Here is a 24,189-nt window from a genome sequence, read left to right as displayed (position 1 = left end):
ATGCAGTATACCTGGTACAGTCTGATATACACTGTATACAGTTCATAACCTGATTTACTGTTCTTCCTTTTAACTCGTCGCTCACTCTTTGTTTCTTCCCAGGATTTGCTGCATTTGACAGAAAGTGATCTGAGACAGCTGGGAATTCAGAACCAGACACACAGGACTCATATTGTATCCAGCATCTTCCTCCTTCAGGAGAGGGAGAGACGGAAAGGTATTCCAGTATTAGATCATACTCTTTCTTTTGTGTGTGTGTATGTGTGTGTGTGTGTGTGCGCCCATGCGCACCATGCTCCATTGCTGCTGAACTAATGGTCTAATTATAATGAGAGCTTGGCAGAGAATCTAATGCATCCAACTATCATTCATGGCTCTGACTCCCACCTCAAAATGAGAAGATTGCGAGTTCAAGCTCCACTCCAGAGATTTGAGCACAAAATTGAGGCTGATGCTGAGGGTGTGCTGCATTGTTGGAAGCACCATCTTTCAGATAAGATGTTAAACTAAAGACCCCTTTGCCGCCTTGGGTGGATGTCAAAAATTCTGAATTCGGCAATATTCTGAATAAGAGCAGGGGGGTTCTCCTGGGTACCAATATTTATCCCTCAGCCAACATCTAAACATGGATGATCTAGTCATTTATTTCATTCGTGTTTGCGGGATCTTGCTGTGTGAAAATTGGCTACCATGTTTCCTACATCATGACAGTGACTATGCTGAAAATGGACGTGATTGGCTGTGGAGTTTGTTGGGACGTCCTGAGATAGCGAAAGGCGTTTCTAAATCTGTATATCCTCCTTTCTTTCTTTTTCTGGAATTTGCCACCCCTGATGTTTCCTTCACTGCTCCCGAGGTTTCTAACCGCTGCTTGCAGTGACCAAGTGAGGAACCTCGTGAAGCCATTGAGCCTGTTCATCTCAATGGACACCTCTCAATAGCCACCATCAACACGGCTGTTTCTTGGGAGGCTGTTTTTGTTAGGAAAAGACAGATTGGGTTCTCTTTCCCACTGCTCCAGTGTTATGACCAACAATAAAGACACACTAAACCCTCCTGCAGAATGGAAATTGTGATGGTAAAGTCGTTTTGTTTGCAGCTGTCCCAGCTGCTGTTATCCATATTTCTGACTGACCCAGAATGTTTATCTGTATTGTGTTCGAGGTACAACAGTGATTTCAAAAGTACTTCAATGGCTGTGAAGCACTTTCGGACATCTCTCTTCTCTTCTCTTAGACAATCCCTTGGGGCTGAGGGTGACTTTCTTCCACTCCGGGGTTGTCAGTCCTGAGGCAACTAAAGTCCAATGCTGGACCCTCGCACTCTGCCACAGGTGGGGCAGATAGTGTTTGATGAGGCGGGTGGGTGGGATGCTTGGATTTTGGTATGGTCCTTCTGCTGTTTGCCTCTACCTGGGCCTGTTGGGGATGTTTGAAATGGTCGGCACCCTTGTGGATGCTTCTTCTCGGGTTTGGGCGATCTCGAGCAAGAGATCCCCAAAAATCGGTGGGGATGTTGCATTTTTTTCAGGGAGGCTTTGAGGACATCCCTGAAACATTTCCTCTGCCCTCTTGGTAACTGCTTGCCGTGAAGAAGCTCAAAGTGGGGAGCTTGTTTTTGGAGTCTTGTGTCAGGCATGTGGATGATGTGGCCTGCCGAGCATAGCTGATTAACCATAACTAGTGCCTCGATACTGGTGCTGTTGGCCTGAGAGAGGACACTGATATTGGAGTGCCTATCCTGCCATTGAATTTGCAGAATTTTGCAGAGGCATTGCCGGCGATATTTCCCCAGGGATTTAAGGTGTCTGCTGTACATTGTCCATGTCTCTGACATGTACAGGAGGGCAGGCCTGTAGACCATGAGCTTGGTGCTGGGTTTGAGGCGTTTGTCATCAAACACTCTCTTTTCCTCAGACGGCTGAAGGCTGCGCTGGCACACGGGGGTGGGGGTGATGTTGAGTTTCAACACTGATGTCAACCCTCACTGAGAGGAAGCTCCCAAGGAATGAAAAATGATCAATGGTTCGTTGTGGATCTTTATAGTCAGGGGGCAGTGTTGTGCAGCAGGAGCGGCTGCTGGAGGACCTTTTGTCTTCCAGATGTTTAGCCTAAGGCCCATTCTTTCATACGCCTCCATGAATGCGTCGACAATAGTTTGAAGCTTAGCCTCTGTGCTCGTACACAAGCGTCGTCAGCGTACGGCAGTTCAATGACAGTTTGCGGTGCTCTTGGTTCTGGAATGGAGGTGTTGTGGGTTGAGTAGTTTCCCAGTCGTCTTGTAGAGTAGCTCCACTCCGACAGAGAGCTTCGTGGAGATGGGGTGGAGTGTTGTGGCGAGGTAAATGGAAAAGCACATTGGTGTGATGAGACAGCCTTGCTTGTTCCCAGTTTGCACTGGTACTGGGTCTGTGGCAGACCTGTTGGGAAGGATCACAGTTTGCATGTCATCATGCAGCAAACAGAGGGTGGTGATGAATTTCTGCGGGCAGTCAAATTTGAGGGGACGTTCCACAGTCCCTCCCAGTTGATAGAGTCAAAGGCCTTTGTGAGGTCAAAGTCGGCCAGGAACAGAGGTTGCTGCTGCTCTCTGCATTTTTCTTGGACTTGTCTCACTGTGAAGGTCATGTCCGCTGCGCCTCTTGACGGACGGAATCTGCATTGTGACCCTGGTTGTGCGTTCAAGTCCTTCTCAAGGGCAGTTAGGGCTGGGCAATAAATGCTAGCCCAGCCAGCGATACCCACAACCCATGAAAGAAATAAAAAAACCTCCAAAGATTTGAGACCAATCATTTGTGCAGTACTGAGGGAGTGCTGTTGAGTTGGTGGTGCCAGATTTTGGATGAAAAAGAAATAGAGAAGAGTGCAGACCTGATAGGAGACAGCAGCAGCAGCAGCGGAGGGAGAAAGGGTGTGAGAGAAGGGCACAGTGCTGATCGGGGATTGCAGCTGGAGCAGAGGATAAAAGAGAGAGAGAGCAGGGGAAGAGTGCAGAAATTCAACTGTACCATGCGTCACATGGCCAGAACCTGTTCTCATTCAACTTCCACTTATTGAATCATAGAATAATGTAGCACAGAAGGAGGCACTCAGCCCATTGTGCCTGTGCCAGCTCTTTGATCAACCTATTTAATTAGTCCCACTCCTTTTCCCGTAGCCACATCAATTCTTTCCCTTCAAGTATTGACCCCATATATTTGAATGTCACTACCGAATCTGTTTTCACCATCCTTTTAGACAGTGCATTCCAGATTATAACTATTCACCTAGAGCTGCCAAATTTTGCCAAAGGGTGCCAAGGACAATTTTGGCACCTCAGCTACTGCCCCATCTGAAATCAACTGCATTGCCGCATGTCACGGTTCAAGTGTGGCAACTTTTATTCTGTCTGGGTATAGCTACACTTGATAGCTAAAGGCACGGCCGCCACTGATGGGACAATGGAGCCCAGGGCTGTGCAACCTCCTGACTTGGATGTATATTGCCATTCTTTCATCATTGTCGAAATCCCTTATAGAGGATTGTTGCGGGAACTCCATCAACACAAGACTGCAATAACTCAGGGAGAAGGTCCACACTACCAGCTCTGGCTATCTCGGAGATAGATAAATAAGAAGCTTTGCCAGCCTTTGCCACATCCCATGAGTAAATAATTTTTTAAAAAACCAGAATCTTCACAAACAACACTCAAAAAACATTGTTTGTGCAAAATGTGTGGGGGAAATGGCCCCTAGGTAGTTTTTTTTTAGCAGAGGCAGTGGCACAGTTCTACAACAGTGGCAGCTCCAGGAACTCCTAGAATAATACTTAGGATAGATATGTGTAGATAATTCACAGAATCATCACTCCTCATTATAACCTGGGTGAGAACAGCCTGAAATGTTCCTGGGTAGGTCTGCAGCCATTGGACTCTTGGGGTTAGAAATTGGACCATGTTTCAAAGATCCTGAGGGGACTTGACAAGGTGGATGCAGAAAGGATGTTTCCCCTTGTAGGAGAGACTAGAACTAGGGGACACAGTTTAAAAATAAGGGGTCTCCCATTTAAGACAGAGATGAGGAGAATTGTTTTCTCTGAAGATCATGTGTCTTTGGAACCCTTTGCCCCCAGAGAATGGTGGAGGCAGGGTCATTGAATAATGGATGCTTGACTAACAAGGGAGTCAAAGGTTATGGGGGTAGGTGGAACGTGGAGTTGAGGCTGCAGTCAGATCTTCCAAGAACATATTGAATGGCGGAGTAGGCTTGAGGGATCAAATGACCTACTCCTGTTTCTAATTCCTATGTATGTTTACAGACTGTGGTAATCTGATGTGTAATATATCTTTAAGAAGAATGTTATAATAGACCACATGATCTTATTATCCAATGACAGAGGTAGCACGGCCAACCTTAGTAGTCTGTAGATAGTAGTCTGGAGTAAGAGTCTATAATGTAGATAGGGTTTTAGTTCTAAGTACACAAGTGTAGCTGCTGAGTTCCTTTGTAAATAAATAGAATGTGTTCTACATAAGAACCGTCTGCTGATCTACTATGTCTATGGTACCAACTCGGTCATCCTGAAACAAGCATGTGACCCAGATCCATTAGTCCAACTAAACTAGTGACCAAGGATCCAACAAACTGGCGATGAGTTGAAAAAAGCAAGAAAAAGTAAGGAAGATGGGAAAAAAAGCAAGAAAAGGGAGGAAGGAAATCAAGTGAACCGAAATCGGGCCATACCTCACACGGTAGTTGTAAGTAGAATTTCCATCCTAATCATTGAAGCAGTCCCCTCAAAGCATGCTGCAGTTTGAAAGAGTTGACCCTTTCAACCCAACAGTGGACAATTGGTCTCATTATGTTGAACGCCTCACGTTCTTTTTCCGAGTTAATGACATTGCGGGGGAGAAGAAGAAGCACCGATCCTCTCCTCCACGTATGGGAGTGAGATTTATGGATTAATCCGAAGTTTAATGACACCCAGTGCCCCGGATTCAAAAGCTTGTGAAGAATCATTACCAGCCCAAGCCCTCGGTAACGATGTAATGGTTCAAATTTAACTTGAAATGGAGCCCCAGGGGAGACAGTCACTTGTTATGCGGCAAGTCTGAAACAACAGAATATTGCGAGTTTTGTACACCTATAAATGATATGCTCAGAGATCGTTTCGTGTGCGGTATAAATGAAGATATGATTCAGAAGAGGTTACTATCTGACACAAATTTGGATTTTTAGAAGGCACAGGAAATGACACTGGCAATGGAAGGTGCAGTGAGGGACTTGGGGCACAAAATGGCGCTGTCCTCCACGTTGGGTGGGGAGCCCCAGCCAAAAAGGGTGCAAAAATGCACAACTCTGATGAGAAGTGGGAAGCAGTCACAGCTTTCAGACAAATAAAAAGAAATGACTGTGCAGCGAAAACACAGAATAATGGTAAGAGAGGTGGAAGCAGACAACTTTGTAATGAATCGAAGTTTAAAAAAATTGAATGCTTTCACTTTGATCGAAACGGACACCTCATGAGACATTGCAAGGATAGAATCAGGAAGACTGTCAATCAAAAGAAAAAACCCTGTGAGATTCATAACATAGAAGAGCCTGAGGTAACAGAGTGAGATATTTATTCGTTGTATCGTTTAAAGGTAGGAAGAACAGAACCAATCCATGTAACAGTGAGGTTGAATAATAGGCCTATCAGAATGAAGGTAGGTACAGGGGGATCCACTACAGTGATAGGTGAGCATACTTTTAAGCACCTGAATCATAGGGAATGTAAATTAAATTTGGAAGAAACGGATGCCAAATTGAAAACTTACACGGGAGAAGATATCAAAATCAAAGGCATAAGCAGGATTACTGTACAGTATGGAAGTCAATCAGTGAAATTACCCTTGATGGTGGTAGCAGGTGAGGGGCCAAGTCTCCTTGGATGAAACTGACTGAAAGAAGTTAAATTGGATTGGACTGAGATCTCCCAGCTGAGAGCCAGTGGGTTACCCGAGCTACTACAAAACTGCACTTTGGTTTTCCAAGATCAACTCAGGAAGAAAAAAATTCACTGCCTTTTGGTGTATCTTCTGCATGCGCCATATTCCAGAGGACAATGGAAAATTTACTGCAGGGATTGCCTCATGCTGTAGTTTATTTAGATGACGTTCTAGTGACAGGACTCGCTGAAAAGGAGCATTCGGCAAACTTGGAAGAAGTTTTGAAGCATTTTTCACAGGTGGGAGTGTGTTTAAAAATAGAAAAGCGCACATTCCAAGAGAAAGAGGTAACTTATTTAGGTAGATGCACAGGGCCTCCATCTGGTTGAAGAAAAAGCGGGAGCCATTAGAGAGGCACCAGCACCAAGGAACACCTCCGAACTAAAATCATTCTTGGGGATGATCAATTACTATGGATGCTTTTAGCCTAATTTGTTGACAGAATTGGCACCCTTGTATTGCCTACTCAAGAAAAACCAATGTTGGCCTTGGCAACAGAGAGAAGCTTTCGCAAAGGTGAAACAGCTGTTCCACTCATCCACCCTATTAGTACATTTTGACCAAAGAGAAGAGTTAGTTCTGACATGTGGTGCATCTCCTTATGGAGTGGGAGCAGTGCTATCCCATTGAATGGACAATGGCTCAGAACAACCTATTGGATATGTATCAAGAACAGTGGAAAAGGGATACTCACAGATAGAAAAAGACAGCTTATCAGTCATCCTTGGTGTCAAGAAATTTCACCAGTATGTACACAGTCGTCATTTTACTATCATTCTGGACCACAAGCCTTCATTAGGTCAAGGCTATACCACCCATAGCCTCAGCAAAAATACAGAGGTGGGCGTTGATCCTGGCAGCGTTTGAGTATACTTTCATCCACAGGCCTGGAAATCAATTTGCAAGAGCTGATGCGCTTAGTCGTTTGCCTTTGAGGAGGATGTTCCAGTTCCTCAAGAACTTGTTTTATTATTGAACTTCTTAGATTCACCACTGGTATGTGCGAGACAGATTAGAGATTGGACAAGTCGAGACCCAGTCTTATCCAATGTACGAGAACAAGTTCTTCACGGTTGGTCACAAGAACAGGAATCTAATGAAAGAAACTTTATTTTCACAGAAGAGATGAGATAACCAGCCAGGATGGTATCTTATTGTGGGGAGCTAGAGTGATTGTTCCTCTAAAAGGATGAAAGCCATTGTTAACTGAACTACATAGAGCACATTCAGGTATTTCCTGAATGAAGACCACAGCATGCAGCTACCTATGGCGGCCTAGAATGAATGAGAAATAGAGAGTTCAGTGCATAGTTGTATACAGTGTTAGCAAGTGCTAAAGTTACCTCCAGCAGCTCTGTTACATCTGTGGGAGTGGCCAGGAAGGCCATGGGTGCGATTGCATATTGACTTTGTGGGACCTTTCATGGAGACAATGTTTCTCCTTGTTGATGCTCACTCAAAATGGGTGGACATATATGAAGAAAAGTCACCAACATCTTCTGCTACAATTGATAGACTACGACAAAGTTTCGCCAGCAACCAACTACCAGAAGCGGTTGTATCAGACAGCGGCAAGGCATTTACGAGTGCTGAGTTTCAATGGTTTATCAGCCTCAACAATATTACTCATGTAAAAACGTCACCATACCACCCTTCTTGAATGGACTGACTGAGAGAGCAGTTCAAACATTCAAATATGGCATGAAGAAATTAACCGGAGACTCCATAGTGACCAAGTTAGCATGCTTTCTTTTCCATTATAGAAGCACCCCTCACATGGCAATAAGCGTCACACCTGTGGAATTGTTGATGAATCATCGTCTCAGAACGAGATTGAGCTTAATAATGCCAAATTTAGGGGGGGGGGAAGGTCGAAAAGAGTCAGGGAAGTTAGAAAATTGTACATGATTGGCATAGTCGTGACAGAAAGTTTACCGCAGGGGAGAGAGTACATGTGAAAAATTTTGGTGAAGAACCTAAATGGTTATCAGGTGAAATAAGGGCAGTGACTGGACCTCTTTCTTACCACATGAAAGTAGAAGACTGAATCAAACGGAAACATATCGATCATATAGGAGAAACAAAGTATCAGGAAATGATTCCTCCAGTGTTCACAACTGCGTCAACATCTCCTGTTGAAAGAACCCAACTGAGTACAGATGTGTCTGAAGGGTCGGCTGTACCTGCAAGAGTCGAGGAAACAGATTTGCAGGTGCCCTCCGAAGAACCTGATGTTTGGACAGCTCCAGAAAAGCAGGTTCCTGACAAAACATCTGAAGCTGTAGAGCTGAGGCCTTCTACACGCGTAAGGAAACCCCCAGAAAGACTGAATTTGTAAGTTACTTATCTGTGTAAACAATTTGATATTTTGTGAAAAATTGTAACTGTAAAATATATTTCTGAGTAAAGGGGGAGGAATGTAGTAATCTGATGTGGAATGTACCTTTAAGAAGAATGTTATAATAGAAGATCACATGATCTTATTATCCAATGACAGAGTAGCGAGGGCTAGTCTTAGTAGTCTGTAGTCAGTAGGAGTAGGCTAGAGTAAGAGTCTGTAATGTAGAGACAGTGTTTTAGTTGTAAGTACACAAGTGTACCGCTGAGTTCCTTTTGTAAATAAATAGTGTGTTTTACACACGTATGTGTTCAATCGTCTACTGAGCTGCTAAGTCTATGGTACGACTCGATCATCCCGAAACAAGCGTGCAGCCCAGATTCAATGTCCAGCTAAACTAGTGACCAAGAATCCAACACAGACATAAAACATGGTGTCAACAAGACCCAATGTTGCGCCACGAAAATGCCTGAAAAACATCTGACTGGAAAATTGGACCGTTTTTCACGCAACCCCCTAAAACAGACATTCGACCTCATGCATATACTAATGAGGGGTTTCCATGATGTCCCTGAGGTTTCTACGTAAGATTGGGAGCATTTCCAAGCAAATTCCTGACCACTTGCAGTGAGACTATTTTGTCTTGTTCTGATATCAGCAGTTAACAGTTCCCCAGCTGTACTGCATGGTGTAAATGTGCATTCTTGTTGTGGGCAATGCTCCATTGAACTTCTCTTTCCTGTTCCTCTTAAACTCCAAATATCCCATCCTATATAGTCCTCCTCCTCGTCCTCAGGAACATAGAAACTAGGAGCAGGAGTAGGCCATTCGGCGCTTCAAGCCTGCATCGCCATTCAATATGATAATGGCTGATCCTCTATCTGAACACTATACTCCTGTGCTCTCCTCAGACCCCTTGATGCCTCTAGAGTCCAGGAATCTATCTATTTCCATCTTAAATATATTCAGTGACTTTGCCTCCACAACCTTTTGTGGTAGAGAATTCCATAGGTTCACCACCCTCTAAGTGAAGAAGTTTCTCCTCATCTCAGTCCTAAATGGTCTACCCCATACCCTCAGACTGTGACCCCTTGTTCTAGACCCCCCCCCCCAGCCAGAAGAAACATCATCCCTGCATCCAGTCTGTCCATCCCTGTCAGAATTTTATATGTTTCAATGAGATCCCCTCTCAATCTCCTAAACTCCAGTGAATACAGGCCTAGCCGATCCAATCTCTCCTCATACGACAATCCTGCCATCCCAGGAATCAGTCTGGTGAACCTTTGCTGAAATCCCTCTATGGCAAGTATATCCTTTCTTAAGTAAGGAGACCAAAACTGCACACAATACTCCAGGTGTGGTCTCTCCAGGGCCCTGTAAAGCTGCAGTAAGACATCCTTCCTGCAATCTTATTGTGTCGACATCAAGACACCCCAATGTCTCCTAAATTAAGTATTTATTTTTTTCTCAGACCTCAAAGCTGTGGAAATACTTCTCTCCCTCGGGCTTTCATTCCTCCCATAGCCTTCAGGCTTTTGAAACCAAACTTGGCATCAACTCATCATGAAGCACCTGTTGACAGCATCTCTTTTTTTCACTCCTATCTACATTTCCTGATGCCTTTTCATCATGGGTCAGGGGTGAAAATAGCCAGAAAATCTGCAGCCCCCACTTCCTGGTCTCCCATCAGATTGAAAAGCCAGCAGTGCCTCCATGGGAAAGGCATAAACACCCTGGAAGGGGCTCCATTTTTAATAATGTTTCACATTTTCTCAATCTTGTTAGATAATGTCACACTAATATGATGCAGCCACACAGTCTGAGGTTTCAGTAACTTTACTTTCAAATAATTCTTTGATGTTTTAGAGCGATTGAGCAAATGAACATCCACCCTTGAACTGCTCCCTAGCCGTGCTCCACTGTGCAACACAAAACGCCCAACAGTAGAAGGGTGTAGCCAAGCTGTATGGACACCGTACATTAAACTTGTGCAACGAGAGGCGTTTGATTCTGGTTGGAGATTCGGAAAGCCACTACCTCTTTATCATCAGCCCTGTTCAGGTTCCGCTCTTTATACATGGGAGAACAGAGAATAGAACTGAGAGGGCACTTTCACATCAGAAGGATTGCAACTGATGACGTGCAGTTCTCCCACATGAATCCCTCACAAACTCAGAAGGGTGAACGTCCTTGATTTCCTTTCCACCCTCCCCACCACCACCGTCGTTGACGGTAGAGCCTTCAGCTGCCCAGGCCCCAAACCCTGGAATTCCCTCTCTACCTGTTGCTCCTCCTTTAAGATCCTGCTTATAAGCTGCCATTTTCATGGCACTTTTGGTCACCTGCCTTATCTCCTTACGTAGCTCGGTCTCAATTTTTGTTCATGAAGTGCCTTGGGAGATTTTAAGCTACATAAATAAAAGTTGAGTAATTCTGTTCTCAATAGTCCCGTGTATAAAGAACTCAGCCCGAACAGGACTCTCTGCATCTCCGACCAGAATCAAACATCGCTTGTTGCACAAGTTTAATATGGGTTGTCTGAGCTGCTTGGCTACACCCCTCTACTGGTGGGGCTTTTGTATTATGCTGTGGAGTTTAGCTGGGGACATGTTACCTGCTGAGATCGACATGGGACAAAATAGCCCACAAGATCTCAGCAAAAGAATGGAATAAAAAATAAGTTGTGTTGAATGTTAGAGTTTGAATTCCAATCCTGACAATGTAGGTGTGACCAGAGGTTCACCCAGGAGTGTCTGCTAGACTGATAATTGCACCCTGCAGTCTTCACCAAGAGTTTGGAAATCCTACTGTCTGATGATGATGATGATAATAATAATAATAATGGCCCTGTTTCTGTGTTGCGCATGTTATGTAATTCCATACATAACACGTAAACAACTGGAGTTCCGATCAGGGGCTGAATTTTACAGCCGCAAATCGGGCAGATGCCCCCCACCCCCAACACAAATGTAAAATAGGGCGTGGTGACGTGTTGGCAATACAATGTCACCGTGCCAGCCTCACAAATTATGGAAGGCGAGCAGGCGCACAACTCGGCAGTCATTTTGAAATGACTAATTAACGAGCTATTGAGCTCATGGACGACCCTGGGTGCCCGCCATTTTTTTGTCGCCTGCTGCGCTTTTCAGGTCGGGCGTGCAAAAGTTCGGGGGGGCGGGTGTTTACAGCAGCTATGAAGAGGTGGGACAAGTAGGGTTGCCAACCCTCCAGGATCAGCCTGGAGTCTGCAGGAATTGAAAATCAATCTCCAGGACGCTGCTGTGTGCCATCTTGCAGAAGAATCATTTGGATATTAAAAAAAACATTTTTTTGTCATTTTCTTTGAATGTTTCTCTTCACCAGATATAAAAATATTAAAAATGGGGTGGGAGGGGTGCGGGCAAAGGCTGTTTGGGTGACAGTCAAGCATCATCCAATTGGGTAATGAATCCTTTTGCTTTCCAATTGGCTTAAGAAGGCATTGAGTCACAAGGATGACGTGTTGGCTGATTAATGATTGGAGCATGGGGGCAAGTCATGTGATGAAATCTCCAGGAATACATTTAACCACAGTTGCAACCCTAGGCAAAACGGCAGAAGGAAGTGGCCTGCCGCCAGGACTGTGGTTGAATGTACCAGCAGAACCTGCTGGGGGAGGTGGCACTTTTTATATGAGATTTTTTAACATCTCTTTTGAGCCGTCAATATAAAATAAAGGCTGGTTTCGAGACTGGGGCCCTCTACAATTCTGGCCATGACCGACTTCATGTTCTCAGCACAACCCCTCTGTCACATGACGTCCCGGTCTAGCCTTCCAATTGGGTGTGGTTCCCCCGCCCCCACTCTTGCACCTTTGGTTGGCCTCCTTCCTGCTGGACAGCTACTAATAGGATGGGAATAGAGGGATACGGACTCCGGAAGTGCAAAATGTTTTAGTTTGACGGGCAATATGATCGGCGCAGGCTTGGAGGGCCGAAGGGCCTGTTCCTGTGCTGTACTTTTCTTTGTTCAATTGACCGTCTGCTTGATGGGACGAGCTGAGGTGGTGGGGTGGGAGTGAGCAGAGCAGTTGGTTTCTGTTCTGCCTCCCTCACCCCACCAAGAAATATAATTCAGCCCCAGATCTCAACCAAATAAGATTTTCCCAGGTTCTTTATACGTTTACCTACGCCACAAAAGTGACTACACTTCAAAACATTCATTATAGGCCATGACGCACTTTGGGACTTCAAGGCGTAGGCATGATTTGGACATGATTAAACTGTCAAACGACGCCTACCATGCTGCCCAGTACTTTAGGCCCCAGGATACTGCTAGGGCTTGAGTAAGGGCAGGTGGTGGCATAGTGGGATTGTCGCTAGACTGGTGTTCCAGAGACTCTGGGGGACCTGGGTTCAAATCCCACCATGGCAGAGGGTGAAATTTGAATTCAATAAAAATCTAGAATTAGAAATCTCATGATGACCACGGAACCATTGCCAATTGTTGCAAAATCCCACCTGGTTCACTAACGTCCTTTAGGGAAGAAAATCTGCTGTCCTTACCTGGTCTGGCCTACATTTGACTCTAGACCCACAGCAATACCCTCTGAACAAGGGCAATTGGGGATGGACAGTAAATGCTGGCCTAACTGGCAATGCCCGCACCCCATACATGAATTTTTCAAAAGTCCGTCCACAATAGCCTGGTTTGAATGAAAATACTGTGGAGATTTTTCTTTAAAGAAAGCCAACGAACATTTTCAAAATTGTTTGAGGATGAATTGAGTGCATTCTGATTGTTCGAAATATCCAGGAAGGGTCTGGAGTCAAATGTAGGCCAGACCAGGTAAGGTTGGCAGATTTTCTTCCCTAAAGGACATTAGTGAACCAGATGGGTTTTTAGGACAATCGGCAATGGTTCCGTGGTCATCATCAGATTTTTAATTCCAGATTTTTATTGAATTCAAATTTCACCCTCTGCCATGGTGGGATTTGTACCCAGGTCCCCAGAGCACTGCCCAGAGGAATCGTAAATATTGCTGAACATTGTGTGACCATCAGCGGGAAGAATTGAATTTTACTCAGGTGGAGCGCTGAATTTCCCAGGAGTTTGGCGAATGTATGACTAAGCAGACTGGCGTCACAGGGGTGAGCACAAGCAGCTCAGAAAATGGATATCAAACTCTGCAAAACAAAAAACATGCCCCTTCTCCTCTTCTCAGTGACCGATCTCTTGGCCAGTGGCAACCGTCCCATCACTTAGTGCTCATGTGTCAACTTCTGATTTGCTGTGTGGCAATGGTATGGCTGTTCTCAGCCGGTGTCCGAGGGCACACACTTTCCAGCAGAGGTGTTTGGAGGATGGTCTGGAGCCAGGAAGTGACTGACTGACTTATTTTTCTACTCAGGCGCGGGGACGGATGCCTACTGAGATTGATTGATTGTAGTGCCCCTACCTCCACCCGGCCTGTTTTGCTCTGTATGCGTTTACATCAGCTAGCCAGCGGGTTGGGGAAGGATGCCAGCTGTTTGACAGAAATGGCGAGAGTCTTTAAAACTTCCACAGGCGCTAAGGAAAGGCATGAGGAATTTCTGAAACTGTTTGACTGGGTTTGACGCAGCTTCTCTCACTTACCTGAGGTGTTGCTGCAGAGGGAAAGAAAGTGAGACTTGCATTTCTGTAGTGCCTGTCACCACTTCAGAACGTCCCAAAGGGCTTTACAATTGATGAAGTACTTTTGAAGTGTAGTCACTGTCATAATGTGAGACCAACCGTATAACCGTGCCCATAGCCAAGCTGTTCCAGTACAGCTACTACACTGGCATTGACCTGATTAATGTGGACAATTGCCCAGGTCTGTCCTGTCCACAAGAAGCAAGACCAATCCAGTCTGCTCCATTACTGTCGTATCAGCCTGTTCTCAATCATCAGCAAAACGATGGAAGGTGTCATCAACAGTGCTATCATGCAGCACTTACTCAGCAATAACTTGCTCACCAGCGCTCAGTTCACATTCTGCCAGGACCACGTGACTCCAGACCTCTTTACAGCCTTGGTTCAAACATGGAGAAAAGAGCTGAATTCAAGATGTGGGATTAAAGTAACTGCCCAAGTGTGGCATCAAGAAGCCCTAGCAAGACTGAAGTCAATGGAAATTGGAGGGAACAATTCTGGTTGGAGTCATGCCTTGCACTAAGGAAGATGTTTGTTGGTCTCAGTCCCAGGACATCACTGCAGGAGTTCGTCAGGGTAGTGTCCAAGGTCCAGCCATCTTCACTTTCCTTCCGCTATAAGGTCAGAAGCGGGATTTTTGCTGATGGTTGCACAATGTTCAGTGATGTTTGCGATTCCTCAGATACTGAAGCAGTCCATGTCCATATGTACTAACAACTGAACAACATTCAGGCTTCGTGCCATTTGTAACATTCGTGCCACACAAGTGCCAGGCAATGGCCATCTCCAGCAAAACAGAATCTAAGCATCTCCCCATTAGGTGGCATTGCTATTACTAAATTTCCCACCATCAACATCTTGGGGGGGATTACCATTGACCAGGCACTGAACTGGACCAGCCACATAAATACTGTGGCTACTAGAGCAGGTCAGAGGTTGGGAACTCTGCTGAAGGTAATTTATCTGACTCCCCAAAGCCTGTCCACCATTCTTATGAGGCTCAAATCAGGAGCGTGATGGAATATTCCCCACTTGCCTGAATGAGTGCAGCTCCAACAACACTCAAGAAGCTTAACACGATCCAGGATAAAGCAAATCAATTGATTGGCACCCCATCCACCACCTTAAATATTTATCCCCTCTACCACCAATGTACAATGGCTGCAGTGTGTGTCACATACAAGACGCACTGCAGCAACTCACCAAGGCTTTTTTGACTAGCAAATCCATGACCACCATCACCTAGAAGGACAAGGGCAGCAGACAGGTGGGAACACCACCACCTGCAAGTTCCCCTCCAAGCAACACACCATCCTGACTTGGAACTATATTGCTGTTCCTTCACTGTCGCTGGGTCAGAATCCTGGAACTCTCTTCCTAGCAGCATGTAGGCGTACCTACACCACATGGACTTCTGCGGCTCAGTACCACCTTCTCAGCAAAAAAGGTGCAAGGATTGAACATACCCCTTTTGTTTGCAGTTAATTGGTTCCTGCATATGAATGTATGTCGTTCGACTGAGTGTAAATGAGGCATGTTACAAGCTCGACTGAGCTCTGAGATGCAGAGGGATCTGGGTGTCCGAGTGCATGAATCACAAAAGGTCGGTATGCAGGTATAATAGGTAATTAGCAAAACAAATAGAATGTTATCGTTTATTGCGAGGGGAATTGAATGCAAGAGTAGGAAGGTTATGCTGCAGTTATACAGGGTATCGGTAAAGCCACATCTGGAGCACGTGTACAGTATTGGTCTCTATTTAAGGAAAGATGTAAATGCACTGGAAGCAGTTCAGAGAAGTGTTACTAGGTTAGTACCTGGAATGGGCGGGTACCCTTGTGAGGAATGGCTGGACAGGCTAGGCTTGTGTTCACTGGAATTTAGAAGAGTAAGAGACAACTTGTCTGAAATATATAAGATGCTGAGGGGACTTGCCAGGGTGGATGCTGAAAGATTGTTTTCTTTCATGAGGGAACCTAGAACTAGGGGACACAGTTTCAAAATAAGGGGTCTCCCATTTGAGACAGAGAGTTCTCCCAGAGGGTTGTGGAAGCTCAATTGTTGAGTATATTCAAGGCTGAGAGCGATAGATCTCTACATATTAAAAACGTCAAGGGATACAGGGATAGTGCAGGAAAATGGCTTTGAAAATAGAGTTCCTCGGGGTAGTGTCCTTGGCCCAACCATCTTCAGCTGCTTCATCAATGACCTTCCTTCCATCATAATGTCAGAAGTGGGGACGTTCACAGATGATTTCAGTGTTCAGCACCACTGATGACTCCACAGATACTGAAGCAGTCCATGTCCAAATGCAGCAAGACCTGGACAACATCCAGGCTTGGACTGACAAGTGGCAAGTAACATTCACGCCACACATGTGCCAGGCAATGGCCATCTCCAACCAGAGAGAATCCAACATCACCCCTTGACATTCAATGGCATTACCATCACTGAATCCCCCACCATCAACATCCTGGGGGCTAGCATTGACCAGAAACTGAACTGGACTAGCCATATAAATGCTGTGGCTACAAGAGCAGGTCAGGGGCTAGGAATCCTGTGACGAGTAACTCCTGACTCCCCAAAGCCTGTCCACCATCTACAAGGCACAAGTCAGGATGGAATACTTCCCACTTTCCTGGATGAGTGCAGCTCCAACAACACTCAAGAAGCTCAACACCATCCAAGACAAAGCAGCCCACTTGATTGGCACCACATCCACAAACATTGACCCCCTCCACCACCGATGCACAGTGGCAATAGTCTGTACTATCTACAAGATGCATTGCAGGAACTCACCAAGACTCCTTCAACAGCACCTTTCAAACCCACAACCACTACCATCTAGAAGGACAAGGGCAGCAGATAGATGGGAACTCCACCAACTGGAAGCTCCCCTCCAAGTCACTCACCATCCTGACTTGGAAATATATCACCGTTCCTTCACTGTCACTGGGTCAAAATCCTGGAACTCCCTTCCTAACAGCACTGTGGGTGTATCTATACCACAGGGACTGCAACAGTTCAAGAAAGCAGCTCACCACCACCTTCTTAAGGGCAACCAGGGATGGGGAATAAATTCTGGCCCAGCCAGCGAAGCCCACATCCTGTGGATGAATTAAAAAAAATAGAAGATCAGCCATGATCTCATTGAATGATGGAGTGGACTCGAAGGGCTGAATGGCCTATACCTGCTCCTATTTCTTATGTTCTTCGATGGGGAGGAAGTTCTTTTCTCAGAGGGTCAGTAGTCTTTGGAATTCTCACCCCAGCAAACAGTGGAGGTTGGCTCATTGAACATACTAAAGGCTGAGCTATACAGATGTTTGATTGACAAGGGAGTTGAGGGTTATGGGAGGCAGGCAGGAAAGTGGAGTTAAGGCCACAATCAGACCAGCCATGACCTGCTGGAATGGTGGAGCAGGCTGGAGGGGCTGAATGGCCTACTCCTGCTCCTATTTCTTATGTTCTTATGTAGCTATAGCATTTATAGAAACATCCTGAGAGTCCCAATGCTCGTTATCACTAACAAGATCACTGAATTATTATTTTGCTATTTTGCTCTATTGGCTGTGTTGAGTGGTTAAGCGCTACAACTGATATTATCTTCAATGCAGTCATTTCCCTGTTTGCTCTATTGGAAAGAATACACAGAGTCAGTGTCTCGAAATGGTGCTCTGCTAGAACTGTGTGATTGACTGGGGAAAATGGATGTCAATTCACTGTTTCTCAAAGGCTCTGGACCTTGACTCAGTCCTGGCTCCCATTATACCACATTTGCTGCAATGGCGTCTCATGTCAGCAGCTACTGCCAGCTTTGTTTGCCTCTCTTCCCACCTTTCCCACATCCCCTACTCTTAAGTGCAAACAGGCCATCAGTGTGGTATCCACAGGCCTCTACCTCCTCTAGTCATTGATCAGCAACGGCTGTCAAGATTGTAATGTTTAAGGTATCACATGTCCCCAGCTGGTTCTGCGCAGGGGCAGATGTAACCAAGTTGACGCTTTAACTCAAATTGATAACCCGTTCCAGACTGGGAATTGAACCTGGGATTTTTCTGATCTGCATGACTCAGTACTTCACGTGGTAAACGTTCAGGAAGCAGGAATTACTGGTAACGAGAGTGGGATGAGACGAGATGATGCAGACTTGATGGGCTGATTAGCCTTGAACTGTGCTGTATCATTCAGTGGTTCTGGACAATATTACATCATTTGGTTTGTATTGTCAGCCTAACTTGGCACAGTGTTCTTTATTTTTGACCACTTTATTCGTTCAAAGTGGTCAAAATAAAAAAAGACAAAATGCAAGTAGCAGAGGGGAGAAACATTCTCCACAATGTAGATGCTGAAATAGGCAGTTAATATTGAGTCATTAAGGGAGACAGTGGCATAGTGGTAATCTCACTGGACTGGTAATCCCAAAGCCCAGGCTAATGTTCTGGGGACATGGGCTCAAATCCCGACATGGCAGCTGGTGGAATTTAAATTCAATTAATAAACCTGGAATAAAAAGCTACTCTGTGATAGTGACCATGACAGTTATCATTGATTCTGTCTGATTCACTAATGCCCTTTAAGGAATGAAATCTGCCATCAACCACATGTGGGTCTGGTCTATGTGTGTCTCCAGGCCCACAGCAATGTGGTTGACTCTTAACTGCCTTCTGCAATGACCTAGCAAGCCACTCAGTTCAAGGGCAATTAGGGATGGGCAACAAATGTTGATCTGGAAAGAATAAATTTTTAAATAGTCATAAGGGCACAGAAAGAGGCCAATGTGTCCATGCAACTTGCAATACAGCCTGTCCCATTTCTCTGCTCTAGCCCTTCTTTTATTAATTAGTCCTTATATTTAAATTACATTTGTGGTGCCTCTTTAAATGTGTGTGTGTATTAGAGGGGGGTGGGGGGGGGGTACACTTGTGAAGCCTTCTTCCTGTAGGTGCCAATCTTTATTGGTTTTATCAAAACAGGCAGGGCCCTAATTGCTTGTGGAATGGTGAGGTATGGTTTGAGTACGTTTAGTGACATGCTAGTAGATTTATAGTGATTGCTGGTCAGATGTGCAGCTCTGACTGGGTTCCTCAGTGCCCACACTGGGGTGTGGCCGGGAAGCAGCAGATCCTACGTCAGAGCAGTGCCTCTTGGAACTTCATGCTCTACAGTAGCAGCAGCAGCAACTTTGAATCTGTGGCTGTGGAGAGGGGGAGAGAGACGGAGGGTGGTGGAGGTGCTTTGTAAGAAAAGGAAGCAAGGCTTCATAAATAATTCTTCAGTGCTTTGATGTGTAATCTGACAGAGAGCCTCAGGCTCAGCTTGCTGTGCGCACACAGCTTTAGTTGTGTGAAAGACACTGGAATCAGTGTGTGGAATTCCATTGAAAAAAAAAGCCCTCACCATTTATTGGAGGTAGGTCGATATTGGTTCTCAAGTTAGCTGTCGTTGAAAGTTTCTGTTAACTTTGTGTCTTTGCCCATGAAGAACCCATCTGTTTTCTCTTTGGACAGTTCAGTGAAAGCACATTGTGCAGGAGCTGAGCTGTTGAGAGATGATAGCTTAAAGGTTGCTTCTTTAAGGCACAAATGTTTTCATTTTGAGTGCTGCTTTCTTCTTCTTAGATTGAAATTGTGTCCTAACAACTATTTTCTGATGTGTACCTTGATGTGACCATTATTTACTGGTTTAACTTGTTAATGTTTTGATGCATTGTAAAATCTTGTCTTGTATTTTTGTCATGTTGTTGCTGCTTCTGCCCTTAACATTTGGTAAAAGGTAAAAGTGATTGTCATTGGCTTAATGTGAGGTGCCCTATAGTGATGATTGTTGGCTGTCTCCTTTATCCTGGTGAAGGTCACGGTTCACGTAAACGCCCTGTGTCCTTGTCCTCGTGAATGTGGCTGGCTAAATATTGCCTAATGTCCAAAAAAAAAGTACGCAAACTAGCCAGGATTTGAATTTCTGTCTGTGTGAAATGCTTAACCTTTTGATGAAACACGTTTGTGTGACTAGTGTTTATTGCCTCACTTGTATTGTCACTGCGGCCCTTCCCTAGACAGTACTGCCGGGAATCTCCCAAACTCTCAGCTCAGGGGAATACTGCGCTTAAATCAACAGGGCGTCAGGGTTACCAACCCCACGGATGGAGATTTTTTTTCTTTAAGCTTTGACGCTTAATGCTTTCTTTCAGTAGCCGAGGAAGCAGACCTGATTTCTAGTGGATTGTTGCAAGATGCATAGGTGTTCACCAGTGCGTGTTCACCAAAGTACACCTTCAGAAACCTTCTGGAAGGAGCTGGTTTTAGAAATAAAAGCCTTTGGGGGTGTCAGAGTTTGGGAGAAATTTTTCTCCAGTTCAGTATGAAAAGGCAGCAGTGTAGTGTAGGTTGCAGTGTGACACCATAGAAAACATTGTTCCCCTCAGCATTGTTCTGCACAGAATGAATTGCCTTTTTGTAACGGTTCTTTGTGTAGGTTGAAGTGCCCTAGAGTCTGAAAGTTTGTTCTGAGCTCATAAAATGGTGGCAATTTGTTCTCCCAGTTTCAACTAAGCTTATCTGGGATTTGCTTTAAAGTTGTGGCGAAGGTTTGGTCTATTTTCCATCTGTAATGATAAAAATCTGCTTCAGAACTTTAACTAGCAGAAAAAGAACAAGTTTGGATGTGCTTCTGATACTGATTGTGTCAGCAAACTAGATGCAAATTTTGACGTAAATCGAATGTGAACCAAATGTTGTAAGTTAAAGATCTGTAATTTATTGTTTAAAAGCATCCTGTAGCGTTGGAAAGATACAGGTGGTTAGACAGTGTAACCAAAAGACAGAACCAAGAAATGTTTTTTTTTAAGAGCAGATTATTTTGCTCTATGAAATGGCCCCAAAATGATTCTGTTTGACTTTTGAAGTTCTCAGAAGGACAGAAGCTGCTTTTATATTGACGCTGGTTGAGGTTGGATTCTGGGAGGCCTGTTCCAGGCCTTTACACCGCGCTATCCAGTTTCATTATTCTAGTGGCAGAATCTCGGATCCTTGATGCATGAGTTTGGCCACTGGAATAGCTGAGCCCAGGTGTAACAGGGTCAACTCCTGGGAGACAATTCACAGAATCACAGAATCACACTGTGCAGAAGAGGCCCTTCGGCCCATCGAGTCTGCACCGACACATGAGAAACACCTGACCTACCTACCCAATCCCATTTACCAGCACTTGGCTCATAGCCTTGAATGTTATGACATGCCAAGTGCTCATCCAGGTACTTTTTAAAGGATGTGAGGCAACCCGCCTCCACCACCCTCCCAGGCAGTGCATTCCAGACCGTCACCACCCTCTGGGTAAAAAAAGTTTTTCCTCACATCCTCCCTAAACCTCCTGCCCCTCATCTTGAACTTATGCCCCCTTGTGACTGACCCTTCAACTAAGGGGAACAACTGCTCCCTCTCCACCCTGTCCATGCCCCTCATAATCTTGTACACCTCGATCAAGTCGCCCCTCAGTCGTCTCTGCTCCAACGAAAACAACCCAAGTCTATCCAACCTCTCTTCATAACTTAAATGTTTCATCCCAAGCAACATCCTGGTGAATCTCCTCTGCACCCCCTCCAGTGCAATCACATCCTTCCTATAATGTGGCGACCAGAACTGCACACAGTACTCCAGCTGTGGCCTCACCAAAGTTCCATACAACTCCAACACGACCTCCCTACTTTTGTAATCTATGCCTCGATTGATAAAGGCAAGTGTCCCATATGCCTTTTTCACCGCCCCACTAACATACCCCTCTGCTTTCAGAGATCTATGGACACTACACACCAAGGTCCCTTTGTTCCTCAGAACTTCCTAGTGTCATGCCGTTCATTGAATACTTCCTTGTCAAATTACTCCTTCCAAAGTGTTCCAGGGAGATTCTGATGTCCCGAGAATCTGACTAACGTGCGCAGCAGGAATGCAAGCAGCTAAAGGAACCTTGAAATCGGCATTCCAATTTGCCAGCATTGAGTGGGTGGGTGTATTGCGCTGTCTGATGACGGGCTACTGAGCCCTGTAACCCAGGAAGATCCCAGCTGTGATTTGATCTGTGCTCAAGTTTTGCCAATCCCAGTTGGGGCAGCAATGGATGATCTCTCCTCCCAAAAAGCTGCTGTTGCTGAGGGGAGGGCCAAATGAACATTTCAAAACTGAGAATAATTGTTTTGTCAGGTAAGGAACCAGGGCAAGTAAATGGAATTAAGATGCAGGTGGTCTAATTGAAGGCAAATACACTTAAGGAGTTGTCTCTACATCCAGTTGCACGTGAGAAAGGAAATTAATGGTGCATCCTACTCCTTGGTTGAAGTATACAAGATCCTGAACGGCCTTGACAAGGTGGATGTTGAAAGGATGTTTCCTCTTGTGGGTGAGTCCAGAACTAGGGGCCACTGTTTTAAAATTAGTGGTCGCCCTTTTAGGACACAGGTGAGGAGAAATTTCTTCCCTGAGGGTTGTGCAACTTTGGAATTCTCTACCTCAGAAGGTGGTGGAGGCGGGACATTGAATATTTTTAAGGCAGAGGTAGATAGATTCTTGTTAGGCAAGGAAATCTAAGGTTATCGGGGATAGATGGGAATGATGTGGAAATCGAAACACAAGAGGATCAGCCATGATCTTATTGAATGGCGGAGCAGGCTCGAGGGGCCGAATGGTCTACTCCTTTTCCTATTTCTTATGTCCTTGTGATCGCTAGGATAAGTGATTCGTTCTCAACTCCAGTCTGCTCAGACACCAGTAGCTTCACTGTTGCTGCAACAATGAAGCCAAAGTCGTGGGGCTCTGAAAGAAAATTTATATTGCGTGCAGTAAATTTTGAAAGCTAGGAGATTTGTTGCGGAGGTTGGGTTTGACTATGCTGCCTTCACAGTTGATTAGCCTGCTGCTGAAATTGCCTGGACTCAAGAAAAGTAACTACTTCAGCGTGATCACTAGAAATATTAGCACAGTGTTCATATTCTGAAAGCCCTTGCTTAAATACATAAGCACTGGTGGGTGGAGATTGGGTGATGTTTGAAGGAGACAGTCAGCTAGGAACAGTGACAACTACAGGCAGCACACACCACCATGTTAACTTTTTTGTTCTTTCAAGGATAGTGAGCATTGCTGGCTAGGCCAGCATTTATTGCCCACTCCTAATTGCCCTTGAGAAGGCGGTGGTGAGCTGCCTTCTTAAATCGCTGCAGCCCATGTGGTGTAGGTACACCCACAGTGCTGTTAGGGAGGGAGTTCCAAATTTTGACCCAGCGACAGTGATGGAACGGCATCCCATACCAGCCAATGTGTATTTGTCTTGGAATTTGCAACACTATCCTGTGCAGACCTTGTCTTGGGCAGTGAGGAACCCCCTCACCCAGCCAACGCAATGGAAGGTTTTTCAAGATCTCACAGTTACAGTCTCCCACCATTGGTCATCTGACATGTCCATCGTGGTCTGCCTCTAGGCACCAAGCATTGGTCACTTGACATGTCCATCCTGTTGTTCTGCCTCTACACTTCCCACCATTGGTCAACTGACATGTCAGTCATGATCCCCTGCCTCCAGGCTCCGATCATTGGTCACCTGACATATCCAACCTTGTAGCGCACCACCTTCTCAAGCCAAGATGAAAGCAAACCGACTCTTTGGCCCTGATATTTACTGGAGCCTGGTTTTGGATTGGAGTGGGTTGGAGTTATGGTCAGGAAGCCTGCAAGTGTTCTCAAAGCACTTACCTGATAGATCCAGCCTATCTCACCTTTTATCTGCCATGTTTCCTCAGGTGTGGGAAACCACCTCAGGAAACCTGACTGAAAAACAGTTAAAAATAGTAATTATGTCAAAATGGAGGCACACAGCCTCCTTTAATGGGCGATAACAATCAACCTTTTTGTCGACAGCAGGTTGGTTGGCTGCTCCTGATCTCGTCCCTGTTAAAACCAGAAGTGGGCGGTTTCAAGGTGGCTTGAGTTTGGCTTTGAAATTTTTAACCTTTTTCACTTCCCACTCAACCCAAAGCCAGCCATTTTTTCAGGATTAAAATGACTCCCTTTGTTATCCAATTGGATAAATCTTGGCTGTCCATCAACCAGCCTTTCCCTGCCCCGCTGTCTAAAATAAAAGGAAACAAAAGAAAGATTTCCATTTATATAGTGCTTTTCATCACCACTGAACACCTTAATGAAGTACTTCTGCTATGTAGTCACTGATGTAATGTAGGAAACACC

The 24,189-nt window shown here is 45.2% G+C and overlaps 1 protein-coding gene across 2 annotated transcripts in view; it reads left to right on the top strand.

Moving 5' to 3' along the window:
• Positions 1-24,189, top strand: part of bcar3 (BCAR3 adaptor protein, NSP family member) — a 164,100-nt gene that overhangs the window by 64,169 nt on the left and 75,742 nt on the right. Inside the window, exon 3 of one of the 2 annotated variants that reach the window (XM_078560802.1) lies at positions 103-217. In XM_078560802.1, the coding sequence (XP_078416928.1) occupies positions 103-217 (115 nt within the window). Of the gene's footprint in view, positions 1-102; positions 218-19,130; positions 19,373-24,189 lie in introns of those variants that run through there. The other variant, XM_078560803.1, reaches the window with a different exon arrangement.

The sequence above is a fragment of the Cetorhinus maximus genome, chromosome 17 (assembly GCF_964194155.1).
Source record: "Cetorhinus maximus chromosome 17, sCetMax3.hap1.1, whole genome shotgun sequence".
Classification (NCBI taxonomy): domain Eukaryota; kingdom Metazoa; phylum Chordata; class Chondrichthyes; order Lamniformes; family Cetorhinidae; genus Cetorhinus; species Cetorhinus maximus.
The sequence above is the reverse complement of the archived record's forward strand: the minus strand, read 5'-3'. Positions and strand labels throughout refer to the sequence as shown.